The sequence below is a fragment of the Sinocyclocheilus grahami genome, unplaced genomic scaffold, assembly GCF_001515645.1.
Source record: "Sinocyclocheilus grahami isolate Dianchi unplaced genomic scaffold, SAMN03320097.WGS_v1.1 scaffold307.1, whole genome shotgun sequence".
Lineage (NCBI taxonomy): Eukaryota > Metazoa > Chordata > Actinopteri > Cypriniformes > Cyprinidae > Sinocyclocheilus > Sinocyclocheilus grahami.
This window is the reverse complement of record NW_015505486.1, coordinates 1380276-1399200: the sequence shown is the minus strand read 5'-3', so window position 1 is coordinate 1399200 and position 18925 is coordinate 1380276. Positions and strand designations below refer to the sequence as shown.

Below are 18925 nucleotides of genomic sequence, written 5' to 3'. Positions count from 1 at the left end.
ACCTTTTACTACCAAAATAATGTTTTGTGAATAATTATGACTCATAATTTCAATTTATGTCATAAGTATGGCTTTTTATGTCGTAATACGTTTAAAATTTGTCATTAACATTTTTGTCAATTATAATTATCATATGACTTATCACAGATTCGATTCATGATTGAATTGATGTCATAAATGTCACTTTTTGTCTCAATATTTAAATTCATGATGTCACAACGATGACTTCTATATCATAGTTATGATTTACCAGAGGAAATGACACACTCCGTTTTAATCCCTGTAAACTCACCACTTCTACACAGCAGCACTGGACGAGAACAGTGAGAAATACATTCAATTAGGCTATACTCTGGAGTGTGATACCTAGAGGCCCATTTCACTGCTTCAACACGCTTCTGCTGCTCCAGCGTGCCTCCATAAGGGAGTGTGTGGACCTGCAGCTTCGCCTGTTTGCCTCCAACACATTTCAATTCAAGGACCCAAATATCTATACATTCTTGAATCAAGATGCATTCACTTCAGACGCAAAATGACTTCAAGATATTAAATCATGTTCTAAAAGATATATCAAAATTGAGTTTGTGCTTAAAATAAGAAAAAACTAATCTGCCAATGGGATCAGAAATATAGCTACTTAATTTAAAAGGAAAAAAATACTATTCTTTTCAGAATTATCACTTTTGATCCCTTTGTAAAAAAAAAATTTTGTTTCTAAGTAAATGTATCTTTGTTTGAGAATGTTTTCGGTATTTTACTGTAAAATATGACAACAATACTGAGTAGGAAAATAATTTGTTGCAGTGCAGTTAGCAGGGAATTCAGTTGTTCAATAAATCATTGTTATGAAATTTTGAATTGTGGAAAGCAGCTTTCTTGACTCATGAGAGAAAACTGCTACAGTGACCAAAAAAACTTGGTAATTCACTGTAAAACATTTCCAGTTAATTCAATTAAAAAGAGAAAGTTCAGTTGCTGCCTTAAGTTTTTTGGCTGTATAAGTCAATAAAAAATTTTTTCCCCCTTCTTGAGTATAGGTGAATCTTGTATAAAAAGTTAAAATAATGGAAAAACAAGTTGCCATGATTTATTGATCATATGATTTTTTTTAAACAGTGTATCACAGTACTTTATTAAAACTATATTATGCTTTCAGTTTCACATAAACTATATGTAGTGACCTAGAAAAACAAAAAATGTCCAAACACCAAGGCATTATTGTAAAACCAAGTCCAAAAAGCCTTGGCAATAACACAATCATTTTTCATGTGAAAACCTCATGTATCCATGACGCATATATGTGAACTACATGTATTGACCTGAAATCTTAAACAATTCACACAACAACAACAACAACAAAACATAGTATTGCCATCATATCACGTCTAAAACAAAACAAAAAAACGTAATAGCATGACTCTTTTTTGCAAGTAAAAATAATTTGATTTATATCTGACAGATTTACTTTAAGTACATTTATTGATGTACAATACTGAAATCAGGTTTAAATGGAAAAGAATGGTTCAAATATATACAGTGTATAAAAACAAGCTATTACCACGATATTGTACAAAAAACTACACCATAGCACTATTTTGTCAGTGAAAAATAAACATAACCTCATCTACAGAGACAGAGACTAACTAAATTTGGTGACCTAGAATACTGAAAAAGTTCGGCCAAATAGCCGAGAAGCTTGTTAGCAAAACAGCGGCGCGAGATAATCAGCTTGTGGCTGATCCCTCGCTGACCTCTGTGTCAGGGGTCAGAAACAGGGCCGTGGGCTAGAGGAGGATCTAGATTAGTCACAGGACAAAATAGCTCTCAGAGCACCACGAGATGATCTACAGGGGTCTGGAACCAGCTTTTGGAGCCGAGATATGCAATATAGTACATATTTGCTATATATAGGCAAGTAAGCTAGGATGTACTATAAATCCAACTTTATAGAGCTATATGATATAGTTTCAATTTTGCAACAATATATGAGCAATATCACTCTCGTACACAGCATGGCTGTGATTAGGCCGGAGGCACGAGGCCGCAGGCAATCACAGCCGCTGATATAGAGCCGGTATCGCTCGAGTACGAGAGTGATATTGCGTTTATACAACAGTTTGACGGAACATGTGTGTAATTAAACAAGAAACAACGGAGTGCCTAATAAAACCCTCTTTTGTGCGGAACTACTTCCTTCCGCTACGGATTCAAAGCTCAAGTTGACAGTTAAACATACGTCACTTTTAGAACTCATATCAAGGGCATGTGCTGCTTCAGTTATTAGTGAGGAATAATGAGGTTATTAGTGAGAAATAATGCGGCAAGACGTGCATCCGAATGAGAGAGAGAGAGACCGCGAAGATAGACGTTTCTTCTTATATATTAACTAACTACGATTATTAACTACGATTAGCTCAGTGAATAATTAAAAAAAAAAACATAGACCCGGCTAGAACAAGCAGAGTGATACAAAATTGTGAAAGGGCGTTCCAGTAGCGATACCAGTACAATATCTCACGGTTCTCAACCAATCAGATTTGAGAACCAGAACGAACTGTTGTATAAAATATAACGTATAAACTGAGCGTTTGAATTTGGAATTTTTTAATACAGGAATAACTGAATTTGCTATAATATGAATAACTCTATACAGCTGTGCAATAATATAGATTAAATCTGGAAATTATATAAACAATTATAGAGCCGAGATTTTTGCTTACTTGAGTATTCTGTAAGTATACTAACGGGCAGTCTTCAGTCTCACTAATCTATTATCTGTTCTAGAGAAGATAGTTTTGGCAAAATCTCATGTTCATGTAAATTCAATGCTTAAATCAGAGCGCTGCCTTTGTATTTTTGACTGAATTGCCTAGACACTTTTATGATGGCGGCTGTTGTTGTTGTTTATTAAATATTATTATTCAATAAATAATATTTGATATAAACAATATTTTCCCTCTGTCTGTGTCAAAAAACGAGCGGGAGGGCTAAAGTTATCACGCACTAATATTACGTCTGCTTGTACTTACTGCTTACTCTTTTCTTGTTATCAGAAAATAATACTTCTGATTCGGCCCCTCAAAGTTTAAATCCCGTATGATAAGCGCGCGTCCTTGTATGTCTCACAATGGTTACGCATGTATTAGGTCAGTAGGCGAAGAGTAGGTGGTCTTTTGTGGCTGCTCGAACACATTTGACCACATCAGCGTCTACACCACGAAAGCAATCCGTTTGAATGCAAGCTCAAAACGTTTCACACCCCGTTTACAGCTGTATTTAGCGTTGTCCACTCGTGCATAAAATGGGTCTGATACCTGTCCGGCTTTTCTTTGAGTACGTGGCCTTGAAACTGAGACGTCTTGCATTTGCATCAGGTGTGAGTTTTTGAACTACAGGAAGCGGTTCAGCTCAAGGTCCTGCTTTATTTAGAGGAAACACGTCTGAAAAGGTGTGATGGAGGCAGATGCAGGAGTCTGACACACACACACACTCAGGTTGGGCTCCTATCGTTTCCTCTCATCAGCATCACTCAGCGCCCAGTCGCCATGGCAACGCCTCCCACATCGGTGTTTCAGTGAGATGTGTTCATTACAGCCTTAATTTACCTCCCACAGTCTCGCTTTCTATCTTTCAGCACTGCCTCTGATCTTCTGCTGCTGCCTTTTCCTGCTGACTGATGAGGCATGTTTTTGCACGTTACCGTGCCGAATATGAAGAAAAGGCGAGTGTCATCCAAAACTAAACATAAAACTTCAAATAAACTCGACCCTGATGAATAGCTGAATCTAACGTCTCTGTTCATCCTCTCATGTTTATCTGTCAGTCATGTGTTCTCCAACAATCAGACGTTCACTTCACAAAAAATTCCGTGGCACGGTCACAAATTTCTCGGGCAAAACGTCCATAGTCAAAAGCACAACGACATACTACGAACACAGACTTTAGATCTACAAAGACGGTACACTCATATTATTTATGAATGACAATATGGCGGAATAGTCCCGCCTTCTCAAAAAAAAAAAAAAAAGAGCCAATGGCTAATAGGTATAAAGTCATCCACCATTTTCCTAACAAGCCTACTGCGTTTTAAATTATGGGTGGCACTTCCGGTTTGAAGAAGTTCCACTCAGACTGGAACAAATCATTTCAGATCATAAGACTGCGCTACAGATAATCCTTATCCGTCATTTTGACTGAATGGACTTTCAAAATGTTCATTAATTTTCTATTTTCAGAAGTCAGGAGAATAATGGTGCGTTTGGGATATTAATGTGATGTGATATAACAACAATATAGAAAAGCTCTTTTCAGCCCGCTGCATTACCTGATTATTTTTATGCTTCCTTTGTATTTTGCTGTAAGTAAATGAAAAAGGACAACATATCCTGTGCATTTGTGGTCTGCTCTTCCGATTTAATTTACGATAAACCATGAATAATTCCCTTGAATGCACTAAGAATTGTTCCTTTTTCTCCCCAAATCCTCATGTCTCTTCTCTTTCCAGGTTTGTTTTCACATGGATGTTGTAAAATGTAATTGTTATGAAATATATATTACTATAATGATATTTGTTGGAAAAAGTTGGATGGAAACAATCGGCATTCTGAGACGCACACTTTTACAGTAGCCCCTCCCTGCAGAACAAAGATCCAGGGGGCGGGGTTGGCTCCACATCTAGGGGGTGGAGATGGTAGGTTTAGGGGCGGATATGGGTGGGTTTAGGGATCAGGGGGTGGAGACGGGTAGGTTTAGGGGTGGATATGGGTGGGTTTAGGGATCAGGGGGTGGAGACGGGTAGGTTTAGGGATCAGGGGGTGGAGACGGGTAGGTTTAGGTATATGTAAGGTGGGAGGAGTTGGATCTGGATCCAACCTCGCCCCCTGGATCTTGTGTTCTGCAGTGAGGACCATCTCCACTTTTATGACAGCACATGTGCATTGGCTGGTCTGGCCGGGAAAAAAAGAAGCTTTTTGACGCTATTAGAAACATTAATGAGATGGTTGTTTATGAAACAGATTTCAAATATGAAATGGAATCATAAGCTTGATGAACAGCTTTCGAGAATTTGATGTTTGGAGCTGTGCTTGCATGACTGAAGTGGCATTTTGATGGCCGTCAAGTGAAATGACTTGCCTTAAAGGGACTTTGATATGAAGCACAGCTCAATAACAACATGATTGTTCAGCTGATTAAAAAACATCTTTACGGAAAAAAATAATGCAGTCAACAAAAACGGTTTGTTAAAATTACGTGATCTAAGACCTTTATAAAGCGTGTGCACTTTCATCCGTGATAAATTCATTATGGCGTCCAACCTGATTAAGGTCTATAAAGTAGATTGGCATGAGAGCGTTTCGCCTTCTTGCTGAGGAATGGTAAACATGACCACCTTATTAAGTTTAGGTTGGTCCTGTGTTCAAACTTCACATGTTAAACCTAGTTTTATCTCATTACTACGTGAAAAAGTGAAACTATCACATCGACATGATTCACTAATGACAAACACAAACCATATTGACGTTCAACACTACATCTATTGCTTTAGCATTTCAAACCGTCTTGATATTTTATCCAAATGCAACAGCATTTCAAGTGATTTTTAAAGGGTTACTCCACCCCAAAATGAAAATGTTGTCATTAATCACTTACCCCCATGTCATTCCAAACCCGTCAAAGCTTCGTTCGTCTTCGGAACACAATTTAAGATATTTTGGATGAAAACCGGGAGGCTTGTGACTGTCCCATTGCCTGCCAAGTAAATTACACTGTCAAGGTCCAGAAAAGTATGAAAGACATTGTCAGAATAGTCCATCTGCCATCAATGGTTCAACTGTAATGTTATGAAGCGACGAGAATACTTTTTGTACGCCAAGAAAACAAAAAACCCAGATTTTATTCAACAATTCGTCTCCTCTGTGTCTCTCCGTATCACCGTAGGGCCATTTTGGAGAATATGCGCAGTATGCAAACGCCGTACACTGTTCTGTGTCAGCCGTGACACAAAGATACGTTTTCTACGTGTAGTTACGCTTTGATTTGAATGAAAACAGCGCATCCGTGCGGCGTGGCTGACACAGAAGAGCGTACGCTGCTTGCATTCAGTGGATATTCTCCAAAATGGCACTATACGGTGATGCAGAGAATTGTTGAATAAAGTCATTATTTTTGTTTTCTTCGCATACAAAAAGTATTCTCGTTGCTTCATAACGTTACGATTGAATCACTGATGGCAGATGGACTATTCTGATGATGTCTTTCATACTTTTCTGGACCTTGACAGTGTAATTTACTTGGCAGGCAATGGGACAGTCACAAGCCTCCCGATTTGAATCCAAAATATCTTAAATTGGGTTCCGAAGATGAACGAAGCTTTGACGGGTTTGGAACGACATGGGGGTAAGTGATTAATGACAAAATTTTAATTTTGGGGGTGGAGTAACCCTTTAAGGCTTTCCAAGACCTCTCAGAGATTAGCACCACATTTTAGGCTGTAGATGCACGTCTAAACGCCATCATGCATGTTTAAATTCAGTCCATAAAGAGGTCAAAACTGTAACTTTCTAGTAAGGATTTTCTGAACAAGGAGAGGACGAGCCCCTCAGGAGGGGCGTAAAGGTCTATCAAATCATCTTTACTAACTGCGCTAAAGAGATCTGTATTCTCTAGAGATCCATCTTATGAAGAGAGGTTAAAGTTTGAACTATTTTCGGTGCACATTAAAAAATCTAGACCACATTAACACCACCACATGTGTTAAGATCATCTGTAGGACGACATGACTTGAAATGTACCTTCTCATACACAGAAGAAGTCATTTGAATAATGCTACATGCTGCATGTGACTGCTTACACACCAGCGCCACACAGTGGTCATCTGAGGAATGACCACATTTCTAGTTTTTAGTCATGTACTGCCAAATCCCATCAAGCAAGCTGAAATTTGATTATGGCTATCACAACTCATCAATGAGACCATTATTTTGGGACACTTAAATAATTTGGAAAACATCCTGTGTAAACTAAAACAGCCCTTAAAACCTTTTACTCTTCATTTGAGAACATTTTAACTTATAAAAAATATACCGAGCAGCACAACCGTTTTCAACACTGACAATATTAAAAAAAAAGTTTCTTGAGCAGCAAATCAGCATATTAGAGTGATTTCTGAAGGATCATGCAACACTGAAGACTGGAGAAAATTCAGCTTTGACATCAGGAATAAATTACATTGAAAATATTTTCAATTTCAAATAGAAAACAGTTAATATTTCACTATATTCCTGTTTTTTTCCGTATTTTTACCAACTAAATCCAGCCTCATAACTTTTTTTTTTTAAAAACCTTTGAATTTGACATTTGAATTGAAGAAAAGACAAGAATATCGCAAGCTTATTTTGGGACACTTAAATAATTTGGAAAACATCCTGTGTAAACTAAAACAGCCCTTAAAACCTTTTACTCTTCATTTGAGAACATTTTAACTTATAAAAAATATATTGAGCAGCACAACTGTTTTCAACACTGACAATATAAAAAAAATATTGAGCAGCAAATCAGCATATTAGAGTGATTTCTGAAGGATCATGCGACACTGAAGACTGGAGAAAAGATGTTGAAAATTCAGCTTTGACATCAGGAATAAATTACATTGAAAACATTTTAAATTTCAAATAGAAAACAGTTAATATTTCACAATATTCCAGTTTTTTTCCATATTTTTTCCAACTAAATCCAGCCTCAATAACTTAAAAAAAAAAAAAAAAAAACTTTGAATTTGAACTTTGAATTGAAGAAAAGACAAGAACATCGCAAGTTGGTGGTTAATGGGCGACTAGTTGTGCTGGTTGGTGGAGTTTGTGTCCGCAGCGGTTCCGTTCGGGTCGGTGGTGACTGCGTGTTCTTCGTCCTCGATTTTCAATCGTTTGCTCTCCGGTGGCTCGCTGCCATTTTCTCCATTCTGCCGCTTCGTGGGGAGGGAGGCGGATGCCGAGGCGTGAGTGGCCAACATGTGTAAAGGACTCGACACTGGACACAAACAGAAAGAGATGCTTGACATTAAAATCCTCTCTCAAGTCTTGGGTTGCTGTGCTATCTGAGCTTCCTTATTATTAATAAACATTATTATTATTTCTAAGACAAAAATATATTACTAATACTACTGTAAAACAACTGCACTGTAAATGTAAAAAACTAAATGAATAAGTATACTTTCAAAAGTTAAAGTCTTGAGCACTGGGGTTTGACATTAGAATTCACTTTTGTTTCACTTCAAAGGGTTAACAGCAGTTGTAAAAAAAAAAATCATAAGTTTATTAATTATATGACATTGCAGTAGTAAAATTACTAATATATATATATATATATATATATATATTTACTACTTTTCTTCACTTTCAAGACTTTAAGACTTGAGCATTTGGTTTTCTATGACATTAGAATTCATTTTTGCTTAGCTTCAAAGGGTTAACAGCAGTTGTGAAAATAAATAAATAATTGTTTTACTTTACAATAGTAAAATTACAATGCATATGACTTCATTTCTTTACTTTCAAGAGTTTTAAGCCTTGGGCTTTCGGTTTTCTTTGACAGAAATAATTTGAGCTTTACTTCGAAGGGTTAACAATGGTTGTAAAAAAAAAAAAAAAAAAAAAAAAAGAATATTTCATTAGAATATTAATTATATTACTTTACAGTAGTAAAATTACAACATTTCCAACTTAATTCTTGATTAATTCTTAATTCTTCACTTTCAAGCCTTGAGCTTTCGGCTTTCTTTGAAATAATACATTTTTGCTTCACTTCAAAGGGTTAACAATGGTTGTAAAAAATTTTTTATATTTCATAAGAATATTAATCATATTACTTTACATTGGTAAAATTACAACATTTCCAACTTAATTTCTTCACTTTCAAGAGTTTAAGCCTTGAGCTTTTTTGACATTAGAATTCATTTGTGCTTTGCTTAAAAAGGGTTAACAGCAGTTGTGCAAAATAATCTTTGATAAAAGGTATAACAATTAATTTACAGTAGTAAATAAGAATTGTGACTTAATTTAATCAATTTCAAGAGCTTAATCTTTGAGTTTTTGGTTTTCTTTGACATTAGAATTAGCCTAATTCTTTATTTGCTTCAAAGGGTTAACAACAGTTGTAAAAAAAAAAAAAGAGGAACGTTTCATAAGTATATGAATTGTTTTACTTTACAGTAGTACAATTATAGCATTTCCAACTTAATTTCTTCACTTTTTAGAGTTAAAGACTTGAGCTTTTGGCTTTCTTTATAGATTTTAGAATTCACTTCTGCTTCACTTTAAAGGGTTAATTAATATTTAATAATAAATATATAAATTATTTTAATTTAAGTCATAAGTATTGTAATTTCACAACTATAATTTCTTCACATTCAAGAGTTAAAGCCTTGAGCTTTTACTTTGGGATAGACTGAGCTAGAGAAATTAGAAAAAAAAAAACTATAGAAATGTACAGTAAATATAGAAATATAATATAGAAATGTCACTTGTATATTTCTACAATACTGAAATGCCCATGACTTTAAGAATTCATCAGTTTTCATGACTTCTTCAGTTATGAAATGGGGGGAAACAAAAACCAAAAAAAGAATATGAATAGAAAGAAAAGAAAATCTGTATTCAAATTCTGCTATCCTGGAATTATATGATTGATGTTTAATGTGATATCAGATGCGTGAATGAATACCTGCGTTAGCCTGGCTCTGTATTGCTGTGGCGATGGGCACTACATGAGTGCCATTCTGGGTGATGGTTTTGATTGGCAGTTGGTGCTGGCCCAATGGGGCTTGTTGCACTATGGTAACCATCTGGAGGGGTGTGGCTGCAGTGCTGTTTTGAATGATCCTATTGGCTGAGCCTATAGAGCCATGAGTGATGCCAGGAACTGACTCTACCTTCACTAAAGAGACAGAACACATTTTGTTACTGACATTATCTGAAGAAACCAAAACCAGGTCAAGTGCCTGGACCTAAGCGCTCACCTTTGACCTCCTCTCCATTCTCCAGCGTTTCTGTTTTGATGGCGTGGTGCAGGCTTGCTCCGCCAACAGTACTGACGGCCACCGCAGGGATTTGATGCACCACGTGCACCGTCTGCATCAGCGGCTGCGCAGACGTGGAGGACGTGACGGGGGCGGCCACAGCGTACGTGACGGGTTTGATCGTCTGCGTTAACGGACGCTGGACCGCAATCAGAACCGGCTGTGTGGTGATGGGAGACGCTGAGAGAGAAAACAAGCACACACTTAGTGACGTTATGTAAACTAATTGATGCACTATTGACACACAGATTCAGACAGATACAGATAAGCAGTGCTATTTCAGGATCACTGAGATCCTATTTTATAGATTGTATTAATATTTCAAACAATTGTTTATTTCATATTTTCAGTTTCCATTTTAAATACAAGTTTTAGTAATTTTGTTGTAGGTTTTAATATTTAATTTTTCTTATTTTTTATGTCTATACCGTTTTTATTTCAGTAATGTTCATCAAGTTTAAACTAAAATGAGAACCATTACATACGTTTTTTTTCTTTTATTTATTTTTTGTTCCATTTAAATGTTATTTTATTTGAAATAAAGATGTTTTTTTAAGGTTTGATTTACTATAATAACCCTGCCGATAATCTGCAATTGTTTTTGTTAAGACCCATAACCTTAGTGACGTTATGTAAACTAATTGATGCACTATTGACACACAGATTCAGACAGATACAGATAAGCAGTGCTATTTCAGGATCACTGAGATCCTATTTTATAGATTGTATTAATATTTCAAACAATTGTTTATTTCATATTTTCAGTTTCCATTTTAAATACAAGTTTTAGTAATTTTGTTGTAGGTTTTAATATTTAATTTTTCTTATTTTTTATGTCTATACCGTTTTTATTTCAGTAATGTTCATCAAGTTTAAACTAAAATGAGAACCATTACATACGTTTTTTTTCTTTTATTTATTTTTGGTTCCATTTAAATGTTATTTTATTTGAAATAAAGATGTTTTTTTAAGGTTTTATTTAATATAATAACCCTGCCGATAATCTGCAATTGTTTTTGTTAAGACCCATAACAAAAACACAAATAAACAACTAAATAAATCACATTTAATTACATTTAAATAAGTAGTCTACAATTGTATTGTAAGCTAATATACAGTGTTGCACAGATTTGGACAGATACCGATACTCTGTAATTATTTTTTGTTAAGGTCCATAACAAAAACACAAACAAATAAATACATAAAATTTAATTAAATTTAAATGAGTAGTCTACAATTTTACTGTAGACCAGGGGTGGCGAACATCGGTCCTGGAGAGCCGCAGCCCTGTAGTTTTGCTTCAACCCTAATCAAACACACCTGAACATTTTTTTCTTTTATTTATTTTTGGTTCCATTTAAATGTTATTTTATTTGAAATAAAGATGTTTTTTTAAGGTTTTATTTAATATAATAACCCTGCCGATAATCTGCAATTGTTTTTGTTAAGACCCATAACAAAAACACAAATAAACAACTAAATAAATCACATTTAATTACATTTAAATAAGTAGTCTACAATTGTATTGTAAGCTAATATACAGTGTTGCACAGATTTGGACAGATACCGATACTCTTTAATTATTTTTTGTTAAGGTCCATAACAAAAACACAAACAAATAAATACATAACATTTTATTAAATTTAAATGAGTAGTCTACAATTTTACTGTAGACCAGGGGTGGCGAATGTCGGTCCTGGAGAGCCGCAGCCCTGTAGTTTTGCTTCAACCCTAATCAAACACACCTGAACAAGCTAATCAAGGTCTGAAGGCTTACTAGAAAGCTACAGGCAGGTGAGTTTTAATTAGGGTTGGAGCTGAACTCTGCAGGGCTGCAGCTCTCCAGGACCGAAGTTCGCCACCCCTGCTGTAGACTAATATACAGTGTTGCACAGATTCTGACAGATACCGATAATCGGTGATTATTTTGATATTAAGTAAATAAAAATGATAGAAATTATAAAAAAAATAGATTAGCAGGGCTCCAGACTAACTATTTTTACTAGGAGCACTGTAGTCCCTGACTGAAAATGTTTAGTAGCACAAGCAGAAAATTTAGGGCCACACCTTAAATCAGCCTGCAATGCAATCATTCACATATTTTCCCCATTTTAACTGTATTACTGACAAATGCTTTGAAAATAAATAGACTTAAATCAGAGATTACAATATGCAGTATTCTTTTAATTTCAGAGAGATATGACATGAGTTTTTAAATGAAGGTTAAGTGTGATAAAATTACTATTGTTTTGCCTTAAGTGCAGTTACCAATAATATTTTATATATTTCATGTTTATACACATTTGACAGTAAAGCACTAAGCTTGAGTTGAGAAGCTTACAAAATTTATTTTATTAACAAAAGTAACATGTGCAAAATCTAATTTTTATGTTGAAAAGACATATATTGTACTCTTATTAGATGTACCATAATTCCTCTACAGTCTTATATGAAACTGACCAACAACTTACTTGACCAACAAGTGATTGTGTGATTTAGTTGCAAATTGAAGAAAAGTTCGTTTTTCAAAGCACTTTGTGATGTTTTTACTTCATACACAAAAAACATCAAAACTCTGACAAAATCAGATTTCTTGATGATTTGATATTTTATAATAGTTATTTTATAATTTCAAAATATAAAGGAAAAGGTATAAACGAATGACTAATAAGCCAATAAGTGCTCCTCTGCTGCCATCTACAAGTTATAATGGTGATTTGATGTATTTTTTTATTTTACACAAGTGTTTGTTCACCACAGTATATTTTGGACATCCCATTGAAAATAACATTCAAATTGGATCATTTAGGAGCTTTAAAGTGCTGGAAACAGTTGTGTGAAATGCTTGTAAGTCATTGAAAATAGCTTGAATTTCTCTTTCAAAAGGCTGTACAAACCCTGAAATGAATAATGTAATAACATTCGACTATTTCTGCCACAACATCATGGTTATAGACAGCGTTACCGCTTCTGGTTTTCTACGTCAGCTTTTGATCTGTTTATAACAGAGATTTCTGTGCAGAATTTGAATGCTTCTCATCTTGCAGCAACCTTTATTCATTCTGCAGCGAATTCAAACGCTTCTCACTGGATCTTGCAGTGCTGTGCTGTGCTGTAACAGTGTTGCGAAATCAATTATAGTCCCCGAGTAAAGCTGTTCTGAGCTCAGACAAGTTTGTTTGCATCGTGGTCCGAGCTGTTAAACGGTCCGCGCTGCGCAGCTCAAACGAGTAGCAGGATTTTGTTTCGCTATCGTTTCGTTTGCCGTTTGATGTTTCTCAAATGCAACAGAAATGTTCTGTGCAGAATTTGAATGCTTCTCATCTTGCAGCAACCTTTATTCATTCTGCGGCGAATTCAAACGCTTCTCACTGGATCTTGCAGTGCTGTGCTGTGCTGTAACAGTGTTGCGAAATCAATTATAGTCCCCGAGTAAAGCTGTTCTGAGCTCAGACAAGTTTGTTTGCATCGTGGTCCGAGCTGTTAAACGGTCCGCGCTGCGCAACTCAAACGAGTAGCAGGATTTTGTTTCGCTATTGTTTCGTTTGCCGTTTGATGTTTCTCAAATGCAACAGAAATGGGAACGTGAGTTGAACAACGGGGTGGTCGCGCCAGTGCGACCGCCCACAAAATGTGACCATTTGGTTGCAGTCTGGAGCCCTAATTAGTCTACAATTATACATAAAATATTATTGAAATCAGACCAATATAGATAATACAAATAATAAAAAATTATAATAAAGATCATGAGTTTCTTATAGTAAAAGATCAACACAAGTGGATGTTTGATTATTTATGTTTGAGTACCTGTGGTGTTCTGGATAAAACGGGCCTCTTGAATCACAGCTAGCTTGGGTTGGACGGCAGCAGCGGAAGCAGCAGCAGGGGGCGGGGCAGAGGCAGGCTCTGGCTCCATGGGAACAGGTGAGCCTTCCCGTGATAGGCTGTCGGGGGTCTGCACACCGCTCGAGTGGGCGGAGAGAACGCCCGAGTGATTGGGCGACGCCGGTGCGCTCCTGTCATCAGAGACCAACGCGTCAGGATGCATTTTACATACATTACCACTCGAAAGTTTGGGGTCAGTAAGATTTTTTCAAAATAAATTAATATTTGTATTCAGCAAGGATGCATTCAATTGATCATAGGGGACAGTAAAGACGAAAGATTTCTATTTCAAATTAATGCTGCTCTTTTGAACTTTCTATTCATCAAAGAATCCTGAAAAACTAAATGTTTCAGACTTTCCACAAAAATACGAAGCAGGACGATTGTTTTTAACATTGATAAGAACATCGTATGCTTAAAGGTCAGTGCTATGACCTTGACCTGGATGAGAGGGGTCCCAGCGGGGTCCTGAAGCACGGGACGCCCCGTGGCCGGCGTTTCCTGAATGCCTGCTCCACGAGTTTGCTCTCAGATGACGGGTCTATCCTCCAGAATGAGCCCTTGCCCGGCTCTTCCTGTGAGCGTGGGACTTTGATGAAGTACCGATTCAGTGACAGGTTATGACGAATCGAGTTCTGAAACAGAGAAATTCATTTATTCTGTCAAGTGACATCGTCATCCATCTGATGCATAGATTCTGACAGACATAGTAAGCAAGTAAGTAACTAGTTTTGTAATTTTTTTATAAACTAAATTATAAAAAAAATAAGAAATTAAGTCTGTTCGGTTCAAACAGCATCGTCTTCAGCTGATCTGACGGTGTGGTACTGACCTGCCAGCCTTTATCTGCTGTCCTGTAGTACGGGTAGTTCTTGGTGATGTGTGTGTAGATGCCGTTTAGTGTTAGCTGCTTGTCCTGTGCCATCGTTACTGCCTGAACGATCAACTGAGCATACGAGTACGGGGGTTTGGAGTCATCCTAGAGCAACAGAGACAGATTATTAGAAGATTTGACCTTTCAGATTAACTCATTTAGATTACTAGAGTACTTTTTGAGAACAACATTTTTTAATAATTAATATTGTTAATGCTTTAATGTTTTTGAAAGAAGCCTCTTCTGTTCAACAAGACTGCATTTATTGGATTACAAATACAGTAAAAAAAAAAACTAAAATTGTGTACTATTACAATTTAATACTATTACAATTTAAAATTACTCCAGTCTTCAGAGTCACATGATCCTTCAGAAATATAATAATAAATCTAATATAAAATGATGATTTGCTGTTCAAGAAAAATTTCTAATTATTATCAATGTTGAAAACATTTGTGCTGCTTCTTATTTTTGAGATAAACTGAGACATTTTATTTTTGAGGATTCTTTTATGAATAGAAAGTTCAAAAGAACAGCATTTATTTGAAATACAACAATACTGTAACATTATAAAATCACCTTTGGTCAATGTAATGCATCCTTGTTAAATAAAAATATTACATTTCTTTCTTGCTTTTTGTAATCACACTTGCCTGAAACATTTGAATGATCACCATTTCCACAAAAATATTGAAGCATATTAGAATGATTTCTGAAGGATCATGTGACACTGAAGACTGGAGTAATGATGCTGAAAATTCTGATTTGATCACTGAAATAAATTACATTTTAACGTATATTCAAACAGATAACGGTTATTTTAAATTGCAATAATATTTCACAATTTAACTGTTTTACCGTATTTTTTATCAAATAAATGCAGCCTTGGTAAGCAATAAGAGATTTCTTTCCAAAACATTAACAAAAATCTTAATCATTCCTCACTTTTGACTGGTATTATAGATGTCTCTGGTTATTACATCTGATAGTGTGTGGTTTATCAGTACAGAAATTGTCACCTTTGGACTGTCTCCTTCTGATGCCTCTTTGTCGTTCTCAGACTGAGAGTTATCATTCATGAGCTGCAGGTCAGGCACGATCCTGCCCAGTCTGTAACCGGACGATCCCGCACCACGCGGACTGGATGGACACGAGTTGGCAGCGCTGACAGAGAAATAAATGTATTACCAAACACTCCAAAACCATCATCTGAAATAGAGCGATGGAAACAGATGGACCGCAGGAGAGGAGGAAGTTTAATTTTCTATGCAGAACAGGAAACTGCCTCATTTGTGTAGCAGCCAAACTCAATTAAATCAATCAAATCAAAGTAGCCCATAAAGGGACAACGCTGCAGCTGCAATTCAAACTCAAACACACAAAATCACCAACTTGAAATGAACAAGAACGTCACAGTTTCTGTTCCAAATGCACTTGAAATCTTTTAAAAAAAGCTTTCATATCATTCTGATACAAATTATATCTTATCATTCAGCCAGTGTTGTTTTTATTAAAAGTAAAAAAAAAAAAAACCCGCTTTGTTCCTGATGGTGTGTGTTGGTAATGCCGTGTTTGGACCTGATGGTGTGTGTTGGTGATTAAACGTTTGTTCCTGATGGTGAGTGTTGGCAATGCTATGTTTGTTCCTGATGGTGTTTGTTGGTAATGCTGTTTGTGCTCCTGATGGTTTGTGTCATTAGTGATGTATTTGTACCTGATGGTGTGTGGTGGTGATTAAATGTTTGTTCCTGATGGGGAGTGTTGGTAATGCCGTGTTTGGACCTGATGGTGTGTGTTGGTGATTAAACGTTTGTTCCTGATGGTGAGTGTTGGCAATGCTATGTTTGTTCCTGATGGTGTTTGTTGGTAATGCTGTTTGTGCTCCTGATGGTTTGTGTCATTAGTGATGTATTTGTACCTGATGGTGTGTGGTGGTGATTAAATGTTTGTTCCTGATGGGGAGTGTTGGTAATGCCGTGTTTGGACCTGATGGTGTGTGTTGGTGATTAAACGTTTGTTCCTGATGGTGAGTGTTGGCAATGCTATGTTTGTTCCTGATGGTGTTTGTTGGTAATGCTGTTTGTGCTCCTGATGGTTTGTGTCATTAGTGATGTATTTGTACCTGATGGTGTGTGGTGGTGATTAAATGTTTGTTCCTGATGGGGAGTGTTGGTAATGCCGTGTTTGGACCTGATGGTGTGTGTTGGTGATTAAACGTTTGTTCCTGATGGTGAGTGTTGGCAATGCTATGTTTGTTCCTGATGGTGTTTGTTGGTAATGCTGTTTGTGCTCCTGATGGTTTGTGTCATTAGTGATGTATTTGTACCTGATGGTGTGTGGTGGTGATTAAATGTTTGTTCCTGATGGGGAGTGTTGGTAATGCCGTGTTTGGACCTGATGGTGTGTGTTGGTGATTAAACGTTTGTTCCTGATGGTGAGTGTTGGCAATGCTATGTTTGTTCCTGATGGTGTTTGTTGGTAATGCTGTTTGTGCTCCTGATGGTTTGTGTCATTAGTGATGTATTTGTACCTGATGGTGTGTGGTGGTGATTAAATGTTTGTTCCTGATGGGGAGTGTTGGTAATGCCGTGTTTGGACCTGATGGTGTGTGTTGGTGATTAAACGTTTGTTCCTGATGGTGAGTGTTGGCAATGCTATGTTTGTTCCTGATGGTGTTTGTTGGTAATGCTGTTTGTGCTCCTGATGGTTTGTGTCATTAGTGATGTATTTGTACCTGATGGTGTGTGGTGGTGATTAAATGTTTGTTCCTGATGGGGAGTGTTGGTAATGCCGTGTTTGGACCTGATGGTGTGTGTTGGTGATTAAACGTTTGTTCCTGATGGTGAGTGTTGGCAATGCTATGTTTGTTCCTGATGGTGTTTGTTGGTAATGCTGTTTGTGCTCCTGATGGTTTGTGTCATTAGTGATGTATTTGTACCTGATGGTGTGTGGTGGTGATTAAATGTTTGTTCCGGATGGTGAGTGTTGGTAATCCTGTGTTTGTTCCTGATGGTGTTTGTTGGTAATGCTGTTTGTGCTCCTGATGGTTTGTGTCATTAGTGATGTATTTGTACCTGATGGTGTGTGTTGTTTATAAAGTGTTTCCTGGAGGTGTGTGTTGTTATAGTGTTTGTACCTGATGGTGCGTGTTGTTTATAAAGTGTTTGTACCTGATGGTGCCGGTGGGCGAGGGCAGGGGGCTCATGAGGTGAGCGATGTTATCTGGGATGTTAATGGTTAAAGGGGAGATCTGTGGCTGAACCGCTTTCACCGGAGACTCCAGTTCCTGCTTCTCACGCTTGACGCTCGCCAGCGCAGTGAACGTGATCTTGATGTTCGTACTGGGGAACCGAAATGTGCACCTGAGAAAGAGAGAGAAAGCGATTATGCAACTTAAAAGATATAATCGATATGGATCGAACAAGCATCAACACGAACCTAAGAATGAGATCTGCGGCCAAAACAAAGCTTCACGCTTCCAAAACACATGGGTGGAGCGTTTAAGGTAGAGAAGAGTGCGTTTAACATTTAAAGATATGTCTAAAATCATAATATCAATCTATCGTTTTTACAAACAATTAACAAAGAAATGCATTCAGCTCATGTTTTACAAATTAGTCCATTACAAGCATTATCCAAGCACATTAAAGCTGTTTACATGGAAACTGAAATCACAAAAACAGAGAAACTCACAGTTTAGGATGTTTATATGTGCAGTCAGTTCAATAAGTGTAATCGGTTTATTAAACGCATGTAAACACTGTTAACGTGCTTCAAACAGAAGTTTTCTTTGACTAAGATGACTGTGGCAATAAAGCCCAGGAGTATAAGTAGATCCCCAAGTGATGCTAAAATTAACCACCCCTTGACGAAGTAATATTCAGTGTTAACACTAACAGCTCCATGAGTAAACAAGTCACTTCACCCACCAAAACATGAACAAAACACAGCTCACACAGAAATCAGTTATTTTAGCACTGCTAATCATACAGCATTACAATAAGATATCGTGTTCAATAAATAATAATAAAATGTACTAATAAATAAACCGACCGACCGACCGACCCACACACACACACACACACACACACACA

The 18925-nt window shown here is 36.7% G+C and overlaps 1 protein-coding gene across 1 annotated transcript; it reads right to left on the bottom strand.

Annotated features, from left to right (window-relative positions):
- Window positions 1-7818: 7818 nt before the first annotated feature.
- On the bottom strand, window positions 7819-18736 carry LOC107601558 (forkhead box protein K2-like). Its single transcript, XM_016293792.1, has 9 exons — window positions 18729-18736; window positions 18002-18193; window positions 15851-15995; window positions 14790-14936; window positions 14399-14592; window positions 13880-14088; window positions 10013-10252; window positions 9718-9930; window positions 7819-8025 (listed from the first exon to the last, which is right to left on the bottom strand). Exons 1-9 carry the CDS (start codon window positions 18734-18736, stop codon window positions 7832-7834), a joined length of 1542 nt encoding a protein of 513 aa, XP_016149278.1. The 3' UTR covers window positions 7819-7831.
- Window positions 18737-18925: the final 189 nt, after the last annotated feature.